The 18,029-nt window shown below is 34.3% G+C and overlaps 1 protein-coding gene across 3 annotated transcripts in view; it reads right to left on the bottom strand.

Annotated features, from left to right (window-relative positions):
- Window positions 1-689: 689 nt before the first annotated feature.
- SLX4 (SLX4 structure-specific endonuclease subunit) overlaps window positions 690-18,029 on the bottom strand; it is a 49,302-nt gene continuing 31,962 nt past the window's right edge. For all 3 annotated transcript variants that reach the window (XM_051967733.1, XM_051967735.1, XM_051967734.1), the window contains exons 13-15: window positions 12,611-12,713; window positions 10,865-11,335; window positions 690-9,882 (exon numbers count right to left, since the gene is read on the bottom strand). In XM_051967733.1, the coding sequence (XP_051823693.1) occupies window positions 9,540-9,882; window positions 10,865-11,335; window positions 12,611-12,713 (917 nt within the window). In that variant the 3' untranslated portion in view covers window positions 690-9,539. The remainder of the gene's footprint in view (window positions 9,883-10,864; window positions 11,336-12,610; window positions 12,714-18,029) is intronic.

Here is an 18,029-nt window from a genome sequence, read left to right as displayed (position 1 = left end):
GCATAGCAAAAATTGTGCTAAATTTAAAATCAGGAAACCTGAATTCAATGTGATCTTAGGCAAATCACCTAATCCCTTTGAACCTCAGTTTCCTCTTCTGTAAAATGTGTATACTATGTGTGCTACACTACCTTACAAGGTTGGAGTTTTGCAAACCTTCAACTCATAGAAAGGTGAACTATCTATAGAAAAGTGTCTCTGGTGATTGAGTAAGAATGTATGTAAAGTTTTTAATGAACTTTGGGCTATAAAAATGTAAGCTATTCTTCAGAGACCTCTCTCTTTTCCAAATTTATCCCTCCATTAATAGTAGAATTTTAGAGTTATAAAAGACTTTTAAAGTCATGTTAGCTACTGGAAAATCTACTATTTTAAAAATCTTATAATATTGCTCTTTAAAAATAAACCTCAAAGCATCTTTGGCAAAATTGTAGCTTCTGCCTGAATATCTTGCCATCTCCTGAGACCACTCTGAATTTTAAAAAGTTTTTTTCTTATAATGAGCTGAAATCTGCTTCTCTAGGACTCAGCCTATACTTATATAGGTCTTAGCTTTGCAAAATGCATTCTATCAACATAAATCCAATTATCTATAACAATCCTTCCTTTGTACAACTCCCAGATCTTCTTAATCAATCTGAAAATGAGAGATTGAAACCCCAAGAAGACTTTAAAAAATAATCTACTGATTTTTAAATTTTGAAAAATTTATTTTATTCTGAACTTAAGAAATAAACAAACATTTCCATAACAAAGTGGGATACAAAAACAGAGGATTGCACCTGAAATTGCAGATCCATTATATACAACTAGCTATTCCTTTCAAATATACAAGAAAGTTTATGACTTTCTATATTTTTTTCTCTTCCCCCCAACCTAAACTTTAAGATAGTTTCCATTAGACACAAATGTGTAGGCATATATAGATAACACACACATATGCATATACATATACATACATAAACACACACACACACACACTATAGATATATACTTCTTTTTTCTGGATTCAAACAGCACCTTCCTTCATAGGATCTTTGCAGTTAATTTGGGTGTTTAGTCAGAATGATTTGATTGTTTAAAGTTGTTTTTAAAATAATACTCTTTTTTCTGCTCATTTCACTCGATTATTTTATGTAGATTTGTCCATGCTTTTCTAAAATCATTGAGCTCATCATTTGTTATAGCAAAGTAATATTCCATCACAAATATACCATAATTTCATTCCCCGATTGGCTGCCATCCCTACAATTCTAGTTATTTATCACCACAAAGAAAGCTGCTGGAAACATTTTATAACATGTAGGCTCTTTTCCATTTTCCCTAATCAATTTGAAAAATAAGACTTTATAGCTGTATTGTTGGATCCAAGGTAGGCAGTTTAATAACTCAGTTCTTTCTCAAAATTCAAAATCTTTCTCAAAAATGGTTGGATAAGCACACAGATCCATCAACAATGAATTGAAGTCCCAGTTTTTCCATATCCCTTCCAACACCTGTCACTTTTCCCTTCTATCATTTTAGCCAATCTGATAGGTGTAGAATGGTATTTCAAGATTGTTTTAATTTGCATTTCTCTAATCAATAATGATTTGGAGCATTTTTATGTGACTAAATTGTTTATATTTTATCAGAAAGTTGCTTGTTCGTATCTTTTGACCATTTATCAATTGGGGAATGATTCACATTCCCCAAAGTTTTTCATGAAATTGAGAAATGACACATTTATCTGAGGTACTGTCTATAAATTCCTGCTCCCTGCACCCTACCCTGACATCCATTTTCCTTCTGAGCTTGGCTACATTTACTTAATTAATACAATTAATACAAATTAATTAATTTGTAATTTGTAATTTGTACAAAACCTTTTTAACAATATAAGCAAAATTATTTAATTTACATCTCAGAATACTTTCTATCTCGTTTGTTCATAAATCATTGACCTATTCATAAGTCTGATTGATAGGTAATACATTCCAAGTTCTTCAAATTTTCTTCTAATATCTCCCTTTATTTCGACTTTATCTTAGTAAATGATGCAAGATATTGTTCTATGTTAATTTCTGCCAGACTGCTTCCTAGCTTTCTAACAATTTTTACCAAATAATGAATTCTTATTCCAAAAACTTAAGACTTTATACTTGTCAAATACAGAGTTACTATATTCTTTTGCTGCTATAGATTGCCTATTCTCTTCCACTAATCTATCTTTCCATTTCTTAGCCAGTACCAGATAGTTTTGATAATTACTGCCTCATAATTTAAGATCTGGTACTTCTAAACTTCCTTTACATTTCTCCCTTCTATCTTTTGATATTCTTAACCTCTTGTTCTTCCAAGTGAATTTTATTAATTTCTCTAGTTCCATGAAATAACTTTCTGATAATTTAATTGGGATAGCATTGAATACTATTTTTGGTAAAATTGTCATTTTTATCATATTGGCTCTGTATATCCATGAACAATTAATATTTGTCCATTTATTGAAATCTGATTTCATTTGTGCAAAAAGTTTTTTTATGGTTTTGTTCATACAGATCCTGGATTTCTTTTGATAGATGTATACCCAGGCACTTTGTACTGTCTAGTTATTTTAAAATGGAATATTATCTAGCTACCTCTTGCTGCAGAATCCTGTTGGTGATATATAGGAATGCTGTTAATTTATGTGGATTTACTTTACATTCTGCTACTTTGCCGAAATTATTATTTCAATTAAATTTTAGTTGAGTCTTTAGGATTTTTCAAGTATATCATCCTATCATCCGCAAGAAAAGAAAGTTTTATTATCTCATTCCCTATTCTGAGTCCTTTTATTTCTTTTTCTTCTTTTATTGCTATTGCTAGAATTTCCAATACAATATTGAATAATATTGGTGACAATGGGCATCTTTGTTCACAACAGGTCTTACTGGGAAGGTTTCTAATTTATCTCTACTACAAATAATGCTTGCTAATGGTTTTAGGAAAATGTCTCTTATCAACTTAAGAAAAAGTCCATTTATGCCTTTATTTTCATTCTTAATAGAAATGAATTTTAATGCTTTTTCTGCATTTGTTGATAATGATTTTTGTTATTTTTATTATTGATATAATTATGTTAAATTTTTCCTTATATTAAACTATTCCTGAATATTGTTGTAATAGTTTTATTTAGGATTCTTGCATCTATATTAGTAAAATTTCTTTGTTTTTGTCTTTCCTGGTTTAAGAATCAGTATCATATTTGTTTCATAAAAGGAATTTGCTAGAATCACTTCTTTGCCTATTATTTCAAATAATTTAATAATGAAATTAATTAGTCCTTAAATGTTTGATAGAATTCACTTATAAATCCATCTGCTGCTGGTATTTTTTTTTAGGAAGCTCACTTATGGCTTATTCAATTTCTTTTTTCTAAAATAGATCTATTTAGATATTTTATTTCCTCTTCTTCTAATCTAAGACAGTTTGTATTTTTGTAAATATTCTTCCACTTTACTTAAGTTGTTAAATTTATTGACATATAATTGGGCAAAATAACTCCTTATAATTGTATATAATTGCTTTGATTTCATCCTCTTTTTTGATACTAGTAATTTAATGTTTTCTTTTAAAAATTATTAACCAATGGTTTATCTATTTTATTGACTTTTTCATAATATCATAATACTAATTTATTAATTCAATGGTTTTCTTACACTCAATGTTATTGATTTTACCTTTCATTTTTAGGATTTCCAATTTAGGGTTAAATTGAGGATTTTTAATTTGTTATTTTTTCTGCATTTTTAAAAAATTGCATATCCAATTTTTTGGTCTGCTTTTTCTTTTTTTATTGATATAAGCACTTAAGAGATATGTTTTTCTCTAATTATTGCTTTTGCTGTATTCCATAGGTTTTGATATGCTGTTTCATTATTATCATTTTCTTTGATGAAATTAATGGGAAAAAAAGAAATTAATGATTATTTCTATTATTTGTTCTTTAACCCATACATTCTTTAAAATTAGGTTGTTTAATCTCTAATTGGCTTCCCTCCTCCCCACTATGTTTCCAGTCCTTTATTAAAAGCAATTTTTGTTGCATTGTGGTCTATCAAGAAAGCATTTAACATTTCTGCTTTTAGCCATGAAATTTTTGTGCCCTAAGATATGCTCAATCTTTGTTAAGGCACCATTTACCACTGAGAAAAAGATGTGTTCCTTTTAATTTTCATTTAATTCTCTCCAGATATCTATCATATCTAGTTTATCTAAAGTGTTAGATTTATCTGGTTCTGAGAGGGTAAAATTAAAATCCCCTACTATTATAGTACTACTATCTATTTCCATCTGTAATTCATTTTTCTTTTAAAAATTTAGATGCTTAAAAAAAATTTAGATGCTGTGGTATTTGGTGCATATAAGTCTACCGTGTTTCCCTGATAATAAGACACTGTCTTATTATTTTTTTGGACAGAAAAACACCAGAGGGCTTATTTTCAGGGGAGGGCTTATTTTAATGAACATTGACAGCAATTTTAATAAAAAAAAAGAGTTCTTCTTTTATCCTCCATCATGACCCCTCACTCCCGCTTACATACCGGGTTTTTATGTTGTCCTGCCTCAGCCCTCCTCCGTTTCATTGCTCTCAATGGCGCCAGCAAGCAAATCACTGGGGAAGAACAGAATGAAGTGCTCACTGCTGCAGCTCTGATTGGATGCAGCTCGGAGCGCGGCGTGCGTTTCACCAGGGGGAGGAGGGGACGGTGCATACAGAGGGTACCGTAATGTAGCGGGTAGCGCAGGGGATCACCTTCACTACGTAGCAATCTCAATAGGGCTTATTTTCGGGGGAGGGCTTATTTTAGAAGAATCTTACACAGTAAGGGGAGGGCTTATTTTTGGGATAGATCTTATTATCGGGAAAACACGGGTAGTATTGACATTGCTTCACAATCTACAGTATTTTTTAATTATGTAGCTTCCCTGTCTATCTCTTTTAATTAAATCTATTTTAGCTTTGACTTTGATATGATTGCTACCTGTTTGTTTTTTTTTTTTTTTTGCATACATTCTACTCCAAACCTTTAACTGTTTCTTCTTAATGTGTTTCTTCTAAGTAGCACGATGTCCAATTCTGACTTTTAATCTATTCTGCTATTCTCCTATTATCCTGTTCCCTTATCCTCTTTATTTCTTTATAAATTTAGAAGACTTTTTATATCCTTTCAGGTGTATATATTATTCCTTCTTTAATCTAGATCTGATGAGAGTCAAGTTCCAGGACTACTGGCCCTCTACCCCCACCTGAATCCAGTTCTTTTTCTTGCACTAACGAGGTAATGGCTCTTTTTATCTTTTCCTACACAATTTTGCATTTTAGAATCACATCATACTCAGCTCATCCCCAATCTTTCTTTTGAACTACTCAATTACTGACAGTCTTAAGAATACAGTTCATATTTCTGTATATAAAAAGTAAACAGTTTGCCCTTATTGAATCCTTTGTAATTAGTCTTTGATGTTTACCTTATATTTCTCCTGGATCTTATGTTTTAATTTTTGTATTAGGTTCTGATCTTTTTGCAACAGAAATCTGAAAGTCTGTCAATTCATTGAATATCTTTTCTTTTTTAATTGTTGTTGTTCAGGATTATACTTAACTTTGCTGAATAAGTTATTTTTGGTCATAGCCCTAGTTCTTTTGCTCTTTGATATATAGTGTTCCAATGGTCTTTTAGTGTGGCAGCTTCTAGATCTTATATAATTCTAACTGTGATCTGAATTGACTTTTTCTAGTTACTGATAATATTATCTTCTTAACATAGAGGTTTTGAGATTATGATATTCTTGAAGGCTTTCATGATAGGATCTCTTTCAGGTAGTCATTGGTAGATTTTTTTTTTCTATTGCTACTTTCTCCTCTTGTTCTAAAACTTTAGGGCAATATTCTTTAAATATTTCTTTTAATATGGTATCAAGATTCTTTTTCTGATCGTAATTTTCAGGTAGCCCAGGAATTGTTATGTTTTTTCTTCCTAATATGTTCTCATCAGTTATTTTCTTATGAGACGTTTCACATTCTCTTCTATTTCTTTCATTCTTTTTATTTTGTTTTATTATTTCTTGGTTTCTTAAATCATTCACTTCCCTTTGTCCAAGAACAAGTTTACAAAGAATTGTTTTCTTCCATAAGATTCTGGATCTTTTTCTAGTTGGTTGACTTTAAGTCTTGGTTTTCTTAGATTTTCTTATTTTTGTTCCCAATATTTCCTCAATTTCTCTTATTTGATTTTTAAAGGCCTTTTAAACTCCTTCCAAGAACTCTTTTTGGGCACAAGACTATTTGATCTTACTCTTTGGAGTAAGAGAAGCTTTTTTTGCTTCAGTATCCTCATTTAAAAATGAATCCAGTTCTTCTCTATCCTCATAGTAGCTGGCTATGATTCTTTTCCCTTTGCCTACTCATTTTTACTTTTTATTTTTAGCAGTTTGTTATTATGATCATCTCTAATCCCAGGCCATGGGAAATGGTGCCTCTGGCCTTAGATCTTTCTTACTGAGCTTTGTCCAGGGCTCAACCTTGCCCTTCTTTCCCTTCCTAAGCCACAGCTAGGGCCCTCAGTCACACTATGCTGGAAATGGTCTTGCTCCCTGAGGACATTCCAATGGCTATAACCTTCAGTTCTTTCCTCTGGCCTGGAAATGAGATCAAGAACTCAGCTCTTCTGTAAGTGCCCACAGCCAGTAGCATACCCACCCCACCACATCTGCAGTCACCGGCTATGTGCTGGCTCCTTCTTGCCTTCAGCTGCAGCAGAACCCAATCTCAGCAGCACAGCTGGGCCTGCCATCCCTCAAAAGCAGAGGGTTCTTCACTCTTTCCCAGCTCAAATGTCTGCCCTTCACACATACAGTCTGTAAGAAACTGAGGTTGAGGTTACCTCTCAATCCAGCTGCCTCCAGGGCTTGTAGGTTCTTTCAGTGGAGATAGGCTAGAGGTATTTGTACTTCACTCAGGCTGAGAACCTTCAAACCTTAAATCCAAATCTAAATACCTTTTAAAAAAATCTTTTGAGTTATAGGAAATGCCATGTAAGAGATAAAATTTGACTTCAAGTCTTCCTTGACTTGAGGACTCTGTCTACTACATCATCTCTGAAATCTGCTGGCTGTGTAAGTCTCAACAAATCACTCTAGGAATTCTCTAATATTCGAAGTTACAGAGAAGGTGTCAACCTACATTGGAAGTATTCTCATTTGGAGTTCCCTTTTAAGTCCAGTCACTGTTTCCTAATATATTAATTTGTAATTTCACTTTGAAGTATTTATATCATTGTGAAGGGGAGCTCCAAGAGGGAAGGGAAGTTGTTTTTTCTGAATAACAGAACTGACATGCACATATTTAATTATGATGTTCTCTGAGACCCTAGAACAAAAAACTGTTTTCGGATCTTTCCTAATGAGACCACAAAGAAATGTGGTGAGATGAGGCATTTTGTGTAGTGGTGAAAAACACTGAAGTTGGAATTGGGAAAACCAAGGTTAAATCCTGGCTCTGACATTTGCTATTCTGGAAAGTTGTAACTCTTTTAAGTCTCAGCATGTTAGCTACACTTATGATGAAGATTCGATAGATCGGAGAGGGCAGTGGGATAGACTCAGGGGAGCTCCTTATTACAAAAGCATGAAGGAAAGTTCCAGAATAACTTCCTATAGAAAGCAGAAAAGCCATAAGTTTGTGAGAAGCTCAACATCTAAACAATTCTTATAAAGCATTTTTTAAAATTTTATATCACACAAAATTCAAATTATGCTATTTACAAAACAGACAAAAACATTAATACTGATTACAGACATCAAATCTTCCCTTCTTTTCTAATCTATTATACTACATTTTTGTCTTCACCATTTTACAGGTCATAAAAAACCCCTAACATTCTCTTACAGGGGCTGATTCTATGGAGTCATAAACGGTCAACTGCTCAGCGCTGCTAGTCTGCCATTTACATGGAGTTCTCACATGCACAAGCAGGCAGTGCAAGGAGGTATCCCAAGCCAGTTTCAAAAATACCTCGAGTGAGAATGCAAATGAGTCAAGACCCACATTGAAAAAAGAAAGAGGAAGAAGGAAGAACTCTTTAAGATGTGAGCAAGGAAGCATTTGTATCCAAGAATGACCTTCAGGGATGGAAAGCATAAGGAACAAAAAGTTGCTAAAACACAAGGACAAAGAGATAATTCTCTTCATAATGAAAAAGGATAAAATCTAAGATTGGTGCAAATCATTATATAATAAGATTGTAGGTAGAACTAAAGCCTAAGACAGGAAGGGACAAGGCCTGGATCTGGAACACACATGTCGACCCTCCTGATTAAAGTCCTTTACCTGAAGTTCTGGTGATTCCATTCCTAAATGCAGAAAATACCCAGAAGTTGGAGGCAAAATTTGAGTGTAGGACGAGACAAAAGATTAAAAAGAAAGAGGACTGGATAAAAACAGTAGATCTAATGACAAAGTTACTGCAAAATGAGAAGAGATCCAAAAGGAAAGAAAAAGATAAAACCCAACAGAAGCAACAGATCATTCTGGATCTTACATTTAGCTTCTTATTTCTTCCCTTTAATTTTCTTTAAATTTCTTTCTTTCTTTCAATTCTTTATATTATGTCTCACATGAAAGAATCTCAACAGGTTGTTTTTCTTAGCCTTTGCCAGTTTGAAGACATTTTCAGCAAATCCATTTCCCAGTTGTAAAATGGTAATACGCAAACTTTCTTTTCTATACTGGAATTCCATTATCCAAAACAGTGATGAAAACATTTGAAAGCTTAAAAACAAAAAAAGAGAGAAAGAAAGAGACTTCTGGAGACAAGGCAAACATCACAAAAAGACAGACGGTCAAGAAAGGTTAGCATCTAAAAATGCCCCTTTGGGGGAGAAGGGAAGTGAGAAGAGAAGGTACTAAATACCAGATTAGAGGAAGAGTCAATTTGGGAGGAAGGATTCAAACACATGGCTTCCTGGTGATGAAAAATTCCAGTACTCCTCTGTGCAGGTAGAGTGACAGGGGAGACAAGAGATCAAGGCTATGTGTATACTCCAGAAAAGAGGATGTGCTAGTCTCCTCACTTCTCAACCAAATTATGAGATGGAATGAAATGCAACTACCTCTGACTTGTTCCTTTGCTGCTTACAACTCACTGGAAATAATAAAAGGCTCTTCTTGGATTCAAGTAAAGTATCTATTAAGAGATAAATCCAGAAGTCCAAGTGTATAATACTTCCTTTTGCTCTGCACTTTGGATAAGTCTCCAAATGAGTTAAAAATTCATGTCAAGTAGTCTGCTATTCCTTTAGAGAAATTTCACACAAACCAAACAAACTTGAGTCACAGGAATCTCAGGGGGGCTACTTATTATGCAGTGGGATATCTTGCTTTTCCAGCTGCTTGACTATCTGTGGGCAGATGAGCAACTCCCTGAGTAAGTTCTGACAAGAGACTCAGATCCCGAGAATTACGAGAGCTCCAGGCTAGTGATGGGCAAATGCAGAAGAGAAAGGGGTGGCCCCCATCAATAGTGTTTCCCCCTTTTTTTGGCACCTGGCTGCAATTTCTTCTTCAACTTTTCTTTTCTGGATCCAGCTGTGGTAAAAGTAATGCAGTGAGCATCCAGAAAATCTAATAGCTTTCCCATGGCAAATTTAATGCCATTCTGCTTCAGTTCTGCCTGAAAGTCAGCAAGCTCAAAGGGCTGGTAAAGGAGAATCTTCTGGTAAAGGGCTGGATGTGATCGGATGTAGCGTCTTACTGCCTCCTCTTTGTCGGCCACCTGAGCAGCAGCTTGAGAAGCAGTGATCCCTTCCTCTTCTTCTCCTTCAGATTCAAAGACTGTTTCAAACTCACTGGCAATAGAACTGAAAAGAAAAAAACCAACAAATCTAGGTGAAGAATTCTTCCCGTGTCCACCAGACAATACGATCCAGCAAATGGTAGAAAAATTCACAGTAGACATATCCCAAGTGGCTGATCTATCAGCATCTCCACTGCATTTCATCTAAGGCTGTCTAAAGTGTTCTGTAAACTACTCTTCATAATGCAAAGCAGTATGGCACAGTGGGATGGGCACAGGCCAAGAGACCTGGATTCTGCTCCACCATTCACTGCTAAGTTAGCTGCTTATCTGTCAAATAAGAGAGTTGGACTAGAGGAGCTCTAAAATCAGTGTTAATATCTATGATTTGACTGCTTCTCCAATGTTCCCCATATCATCTTTTAGTCTTATATGTGGGTTTCACATTAATTTACAAAATCTTTATTAGGCCACTTCCAATCACAAAGGACTAAAGATCATTGATGTTGCTTGACAAGAGCATATAACAATATGATGGGCATAAGGAAGTAATTCTCAAAGTGAGTTCTGAGAATTCTTGGAGTTCCCCAAGACACTTTCAGGGAGTTTGTGAGATCAAAACTATTTTCATAACAATAATAAAGTATTTTAATATTTAATTATAATTTAATTGATTATTAAATGATAATTCAATGATAAAGTGTTTTAATATTTTAATATTGATTGAAATGACTCATATAAACAAAGGTTCTTTGGATAGTCCTTAATCATTTTTAAGAGAGGAAAGGGTCCTGAGACCAAAAAGTTTGAGAAATGCTACACAAAGACAATGGTATTCCTGAATCCTAGAACTAAAATTCTGCTTATGGGTTGTGTTACCAATTACTAAAAATCTATTCAAATTTCAGACACCCTCAAACTTAGAAAGCAAGTCAGGGACTTTAAGTTTACCAGACAAAAAACCCCACCTCTGTCATTCTTACTCTTGGACTGTTCAAGTCATTTGAATAAGGACACCAGTGCTAAACCTGTTCTTCATCCATTACCTTTGTGAACCAAAGGAGTTTTCACTTTCATCTGTAGAAGAAGCAATGGATTTCTGAGACATTGAGAGATGATTATCACTGGTAGGGTCTAGGTGTACATCTTCAGGTGGTGGCTGTGTTAGGGTTACGATGGCTTTATGTCGCCGCTTCCTTCTGCTTCGGATTTTAGAGAGATTCTTTAGCCTTTGGTGACTAATGCTGGATAAGTTCTCTGAAACTTCTGACTGACTACCCTCTACACTGGGCAGTGCACAGCTGGAGGAAGCTGGCGGTAACTCACTCACTGCTCCTGAAGTCTTGACTTGAGAAGTTGTCTGAGTCAGGCAGCAAGGCTCTGCCATCAATTTAGGGGATGCCTGCAAAGCCTGAATTTCATCCTCAGAGTCAGATGGCAGGATCTGGTGGGTGTACTGGAAAATCTCCTTTAGTTTCAGTACCATCTGGCGTTTGGGGAGAGGACGAACTCCAAATCTAAATTGGGAAATAGGTAATTTTTTAGTCCTCAACCAGATTGCTTGTATGTACTTTACACTGTTTTGCTTACTTGTCAGCAAACAAGACACAATTATTAGCAAACATTAATGGCTCTTGGCAAAGCCAATCTGCTTGCATTCTATGATTGTTAGAAGTTAGTGTCTGACTAAGTATACTTTGCAAAATCCTTACACGGCAATTAAAGTAAATTGTGTCTTTTGAGGGTGGGCTGATTTCTGCAAACATCAAAAGGCATATCATGTTCAACCTGATGAATAAGACTGAAAGAGTCAGGCTAAGAAAAAAGCCTAGGGTTAGAAACAGATCATGATATGAAGTTGTGAGACTGAGTTTCAAGTGTCCCAAATCTAGGAGTTCCAATAATGTTTGAAGCAATGGTGACACTACTGAAATAAATGTGCAGCACATCAGAGTCTAATGGCATTTCTATTCCTATGGAGAAAGTGACTACTTAGAATGGGAACAACATTTAGTTGGCCATATAGAAAAAGAATCTTTTTAATATGTACTTAATAATTTTTAATATGTACTTTTAATAAATGTATTTAATAATTATTAAGTACAGCTTTGATAAGTCAATTCATCAAAATTCTATTAATTCTAAGATTCAAAAAACTTAGATTCAGATAAAAGTATTTATTCTGTGAAAATATTAACCAAAGGAAAGTTTGATTAAAAAAAAAAAAAAAAGGTGTGCAAGTCACTCAGATTTGTGAAACAGAAGCACATTATCTTTTCGCTTTGAGCCAATAGCTACAATAAAATAAGGAATTTTAAATTAAAATTAAAATTAAATATTATACTGATAACTGACAAGTTATAAATATGTCTTTAAGATAAGTTGGATAGTCATTTTGATGTGATTTATTTGTTAAGTAAAAATAAAGACATTCTCTAAGGATAGAAGGGCTCTTACAATAGGCCCCTTTCCACAGATTGAAATTTCCCATGCTCATGAAGATTCTTACTCTCACAGAAAGTAACCTTAGACCTTCTGACTTTTCAGAAACTGCAGGCAAAATCTAGAATAAGTCTGTCGGACTACCTCATAGTAAGGAAACTAGGAACTCAGATGGGGATGGCACAAGAAGCCTCACATCTTCAGCAGAGTCTCTTAAGAGTCAGAAGACTGAATCTCTTCACAAAGAAAATTCCTCTAAGACTGAAATGAATATGAACTTTTAAGAGAAAAATCCAAGGTACTTTACTAAACCCAAATAATGAGCAAACAAGTAAAATGAAAACACCAACCTATTCAATTCTTTCTTTAATTCTGGTGTTTCCATGATAGAATAACTTGGCATTGGAGTTATAGGAACTTTGGGAGGTCTATTAATCTTCTGATTAGCAACTTCTGTGGGAAAAAAAAACAACATAAATATTATAAAATGGTTGGAATAAGAGGTACTTGATGTAATAGCACTACTTAGCATCTTTTAATTTCATTAACTTGAGTTTCTAAGCTCTGCTCCTTAGCTTTCTTTATACTGAAGACAATGAAACATTAAAATAGTTAATTTCCCAATTCTTTGGTGCTGTGACAATCTATCAATGTTTGATTCATTACACCACCATTCTCCCTTCTAAAAGTATGACAAGGCACACTTCATGTGTAACAGGTACAGATAATATTTATATGACACACTGACAGCACTGACAAATGCTGGGATCTCTCAAACCAGTCAGGACATACTGTATTAAGAAGAAAATAGAACAATTAAAAGGAACTTTTATGAAAGATCACAATTCACTGCAATCAGTCCACACCCATTTGAAATGGTAGTCCTATGGCACTTCTACTCCCTTGGAGAAAACACTGATTTAGGAGTCAGATGACTGAGCTTATATACTTGGATTCTGCTGCCCATTAGTTATGTGAATGGCTAGGTCACTTAATCTTTCTGGGTCTTAGTTTCCTCATCTATAAAATCAGGAGTTTACACTAACTGGCTTCTAATGTCCTTTCCAGTCTTACATCTAACAAGTCTCTGTTTTCAATATACTTTTACTTGGCATAGAAGAAACCACATGCTGAGTGAAATGAGCAAGACAGGAGATCATTATATACTTCAACAACAATACTATATGATGATCAATTCTGATGGATCTGGCCCTCATCAGCAAAGAGATGAACCAGATCAGTTCCAATGGATTAGGAATGAACTGAATCAGCTACACCCAGGAAAAAAACTCTGGGAGATGACTAAGAACCATTACATAGAATTCCCAATTCCTCTATTTTTGTCTGCCTGCATTTTTGATTTCCTTCACAGGCTAACTGTACAATATTTTGGAATCCGATTCTTTTTGTACAGCAAAATAACTGTTTGGACATGTATACTTATTTTGTGTTTGATTTATACTTTAACATATTTAACATGTATTGGTCATCCTGCCATCGGGGGGGAGGGGGTGAAGAGGAAGGAGGGGTAAAATTGGAACAAAAGGTTTGGCAAGTGTCAATACTGTAAAATTACCCATGCATATAACTTGTAAATAAAAAGCTATTAATAATAAAAAAAAAGAAACCACAAAACTAATACTGTAAAATTTTTCACTCAAAGGACACCAAGGATCCAATCAACAAACCCAATGGTCTTTTACTCAGTTCTCATCCAAGTTCCTCAAGTGTAGAAATAGTTTCATTTTTCTCTGTAGTCCCAGGACTTAGTAAAGACCCTGGAACACAGTAAGTTCTTAACAAATACTTGTTGATAGACTGTTTGATTGTCCACTTTATGAAATTTGACACTTATCAGCAATATGGTTGAGTGGAGAATGTTGGGCTTGAGGTCAAGATATCTGGAATCTTATTCCAGCCCCAATATTTGCTAGCTTCCTGACCATGGGCAAGTCACTTAACTCCTCTGAACCTTGGTTGTCTCATCAGTAAAATTAGGGTGATACTTGCAATAGGGTGATAACTACTTAAACAGATACTTTTTAAACCTAATATGCTACATATGTGTGAATTACTGAAAATATTTTCTTCTTTGCCTTACATAACACCATACTATGTTGGAGGGGAGGGGTTTTCTGTCAACTTCTCTCTCTCTTCCTAACTCTCCCTTTTGCTGACTTCTTTTCTTCCTACCAACTAAATGTAAGTATCCCACAAAGTTCTGTCTATGACCTTTCTTTCTCTCTACTTTCTCTTCATTATCTCATATCCACATCAATTGCTCATTATGGAGATGGTAATCTAATCTATATTTCTCCAAGATAATAGACAATAAAAATATGAGACCAAAAGTCATTTGCCTATAGAGAAGTAGTCAAAGGATCTAAGCAAACAATTCTCAAAAGATGAACTGCAAAGTATTAACAACTATCTGAATTTCCAAATAATTAAGAGAATCAAACAACTCTGAAATTTTACTTTGCACCTGATAAAGTGGCAAAGCTATAAAAGATGGGAATAACCATCCTTATATAAGGTGTGGGGAAATGGGCACACCAATGCATTAAAAGTAGAGAATGGTAGAACCATTCCAGAAAGCAATTAGGAATAACAGGGAATAAATTACTAACATGTCTGTATATTTTGACCCAGAATTTTCCTATTAGCCATAGACCCCCAAGAAAGTTATTAGCAAAAAGAAAAGCTCCATATACAACAAAATATTTAAAGACTAGAAACTAAATAAATGCTCATTGACTGGGAAAATGGCTAAACAAACTGTGGTACACTAATGCAATGGAATATTATTTTGCTTTAAGAAAAAACAAATATTAGGAACAGAGAAGCTTGGAAAGACTTATATTACTTAAAAAGTGAAGTAAGCTGAGCTAAGAAAACAACATACATGATAAGTACAATATTGTAAATGGAAATAATCACCACAAGCAATCCAAATTGTATGCTTCAAAATTATATATAAAAAAAGTTTGGTTCCAAAGAATAGATGTGAAAAGACATCCCCCTGTAAAGATCAGGATTATGGAATTTTACATATAGAATGTCAGCTATGCTGATCAGCTTTACTGAATTTTTTCCCCTCTTCTTGCTTTCAAAAAAAGTCTTTGTACTTACACGAACTGATGGTGAGTGAAGAGAGCAGAACCAAGAGAACATTGTACACAGTAACAACAAGATTATGTGATGGTCAACTGTGATGGACTTGGCTCTTCTCAACAATGCATTGATTTAAAAAAAAAATAAAAAACAAAACAAAAAAAACAATGCATTGATTCAAGCAATTCCAAGAGACTTGGTATTAAAAATGCCATCTGCATCCAGAGAGAGAACTATGGAGATTGAATATGGATCAAAGGATAGTACTTTCATTTTTTGTTTGTTTCTCATGGTTTTTTCTCTTTTAGTCTGATTTTTCTTGTACATGACAAATATGGAAATTTATTTACAAGAACTGTACATATCTACCCTACATCAGACTACTTGCTGTCTTAGGGAAGGCAGAGGTAAGGAGAAAAATTCAGAACAAAGTCTTTAGAAAAATGAATGTAGGATACTCTCTTTACATGTTTTTGGAAAATAAAATACTATTGAAAAACTTTTTTAAAAAGTGTTATAAAGAATGACTTTCTTAGAGGGAGAGGGAGGTGGGGAAAATCTGGGTGATGTAAAAATAAAAGATATTAATAAAAACTTCATACCATTATGCCTATTTGATTTACCTCATGCTATTTATGCTTTGTCCCTGTGAAGCATTTTAATAATGAATAGTCTTCCATCCTTGAATCCACCTCGTTAATCCTCTACCACTTACCTTTTCAGCTCCTATTTTTGAGCTATTAAACAATACTGGAAATAAAAAATCCAAACTAATTTGGGCCACTATAAACATGCACTACTAAACCTTGCAGGTAACCTACCACTACACGGCAATCCTTTTATGGCTTTGATTTGACTTCCTCTCACTTTCTTCACAGTGGCCATTTCAAACTTTTTCTACTAAAATCCCTTAACTCTACTATTCTTAGTCGATGGCATAGCCTCCTATTTTTACCTACATGTTTACATAGTATTTTAGAGATTATAAAGCTCTTTCTCCACATATATTCTTTGGGGAGTGTGTATATTAACTCATTTTGCTGATAAGCAAATCGAGACTTAAATGTTATATGGAGACTTGCCCATGTCAATAAAATAGCAAGAAAAACAAAATTTCAATCAGTGCCCAGCCTACCTTTGCAAGTCCCACATGCCTTTCAATACATCACACTGCACTTCTAGCTAAAGCTTGTATTTGTGCTTTTAATCTGGTGCCTTCATATTTCCTGTGCTTTTCAAAACATTAAAAAAAAATTTTAAGACTTCTCATTCCCTATAGGATAAAATCAAAACTCCTTAATATAGCATTGAAAGTTTCCAAATTACCTTTCCTGCCTTATTTTATTCTATTTCTCTTTTTATGTACATTATATTCTAAGACTCAAGTTTAACCTCTGATCTTATCCTGCTATTTCCCATAACCATGTATTTGTTAGGATATAACAAATTTCTTCCACATCTATGCCCACTGAAATCATTTTCTTCCTTCATTGCTTTGTTCCAAGAAGCTTCCTCTAAGGCTACAGCTGAAGATGATCTCTTCTCAAACTTCTCAGCAACCTAGACTGCTCCTTTGTACGTAATACACATCAAGAAGTAGTACGATAGGGGCAGCTAGGTGGCGCAGTGGATAGAGCACTAGCCCTGGAGTCAGGAGGACCTGAGTTCAAATGTGACCTCAGACATTTAACATGTCCTAGCTGTGTGACCCTGGGCAAGTCACTTAACCCCAATTGCCTCAGCAAAATTTAAAAAAAAAAAAAAAAAAAGAAGAAGTAGTACGATATTGTGGAACAAGTACTCTGTTCAGAATCCAATGGACCCTCTCATTGTGACTTTGGATCAGCTATCTATCTCACCTCTGGCTTTCCAGCTCCCTCACAGTAAATTGAGAAGTCTAGATTAACACCCTAACTACTAAAGAAATCAAAAGACAAAAGGAAAGTAAATTGAAGCTAAATGGGAGGAAAACTTCTTCTTTGCATATGCAAATAAAGGTGCTAAAGGTAGTTTTATTGTGTGTCCAAAAATAACAAGGATATCACTTCATGGGATTTTGTGTCATCTCATATTATATTACTCATACAGTAAACAACTGCAAAAAGAGACCAAAAAGATAATTGCAGTTTACGGAAGCATCTGTTGTAGAGAATGAGGAAGTAGACAAATTATGTGAAGACTTGTACAGATTATATTATCAGCGATATCAAATTTTAGGAGTCAGAAGCAAGACAGGTAGGTCAAAGGCTTAGCATCCATACCAAAATCTCCTACATAGTACAGTGGAAAGACTACAGGCACTAGGGTTGGAGGGCCTACCTTGCAAAGAAGCTTTTCCTAACCCCTAAATTCCAGTGCTTTATTATTTTTTTTTACAGTTATTTGCTATTTATCCTGTATAAATCTTGTTTTGTATATATTTGTTTGAATGTTCTTTCATTAGACTGTAAATTCATAAAGGGCAGGGACTATCTTTGGCCTCTTTTTAATATCCTAGCACAATGCTTAGCACAGTGCCTGGCACATAGTGTAGATATTTAATTCATTGATTAACTACTTGTTCTCTGAAGTTCCTTCAAGCTCTGATCCTATAGTCATAGAAATATGCTTATTTGTGCAAGTATTATTTTCTATTAGATTACAAAATTCTTTAAA

The sequence above is a fragment of the Antechinus flavipes genome, chromosome 1 (genome assembly GCF_016432865.1).
Source record: "Antechinus flavipes isolate AdamAnt ecotype Samford, QLD, Australia chromosome 1, AdamAnt_v2, whole genome shotgun sequence".
Classification (NCBI taxonomy): Eukaryota; Metazoa; Chordata; class Mammalia; order Dasyuromorphia; family Dasyuridae; genus Antechinus; species Antechinus flavipes.
Note: the sequence above shows the minus strand (reverse complement) of the source record. Positions and strands in the feature narration are given on the sequence as shown.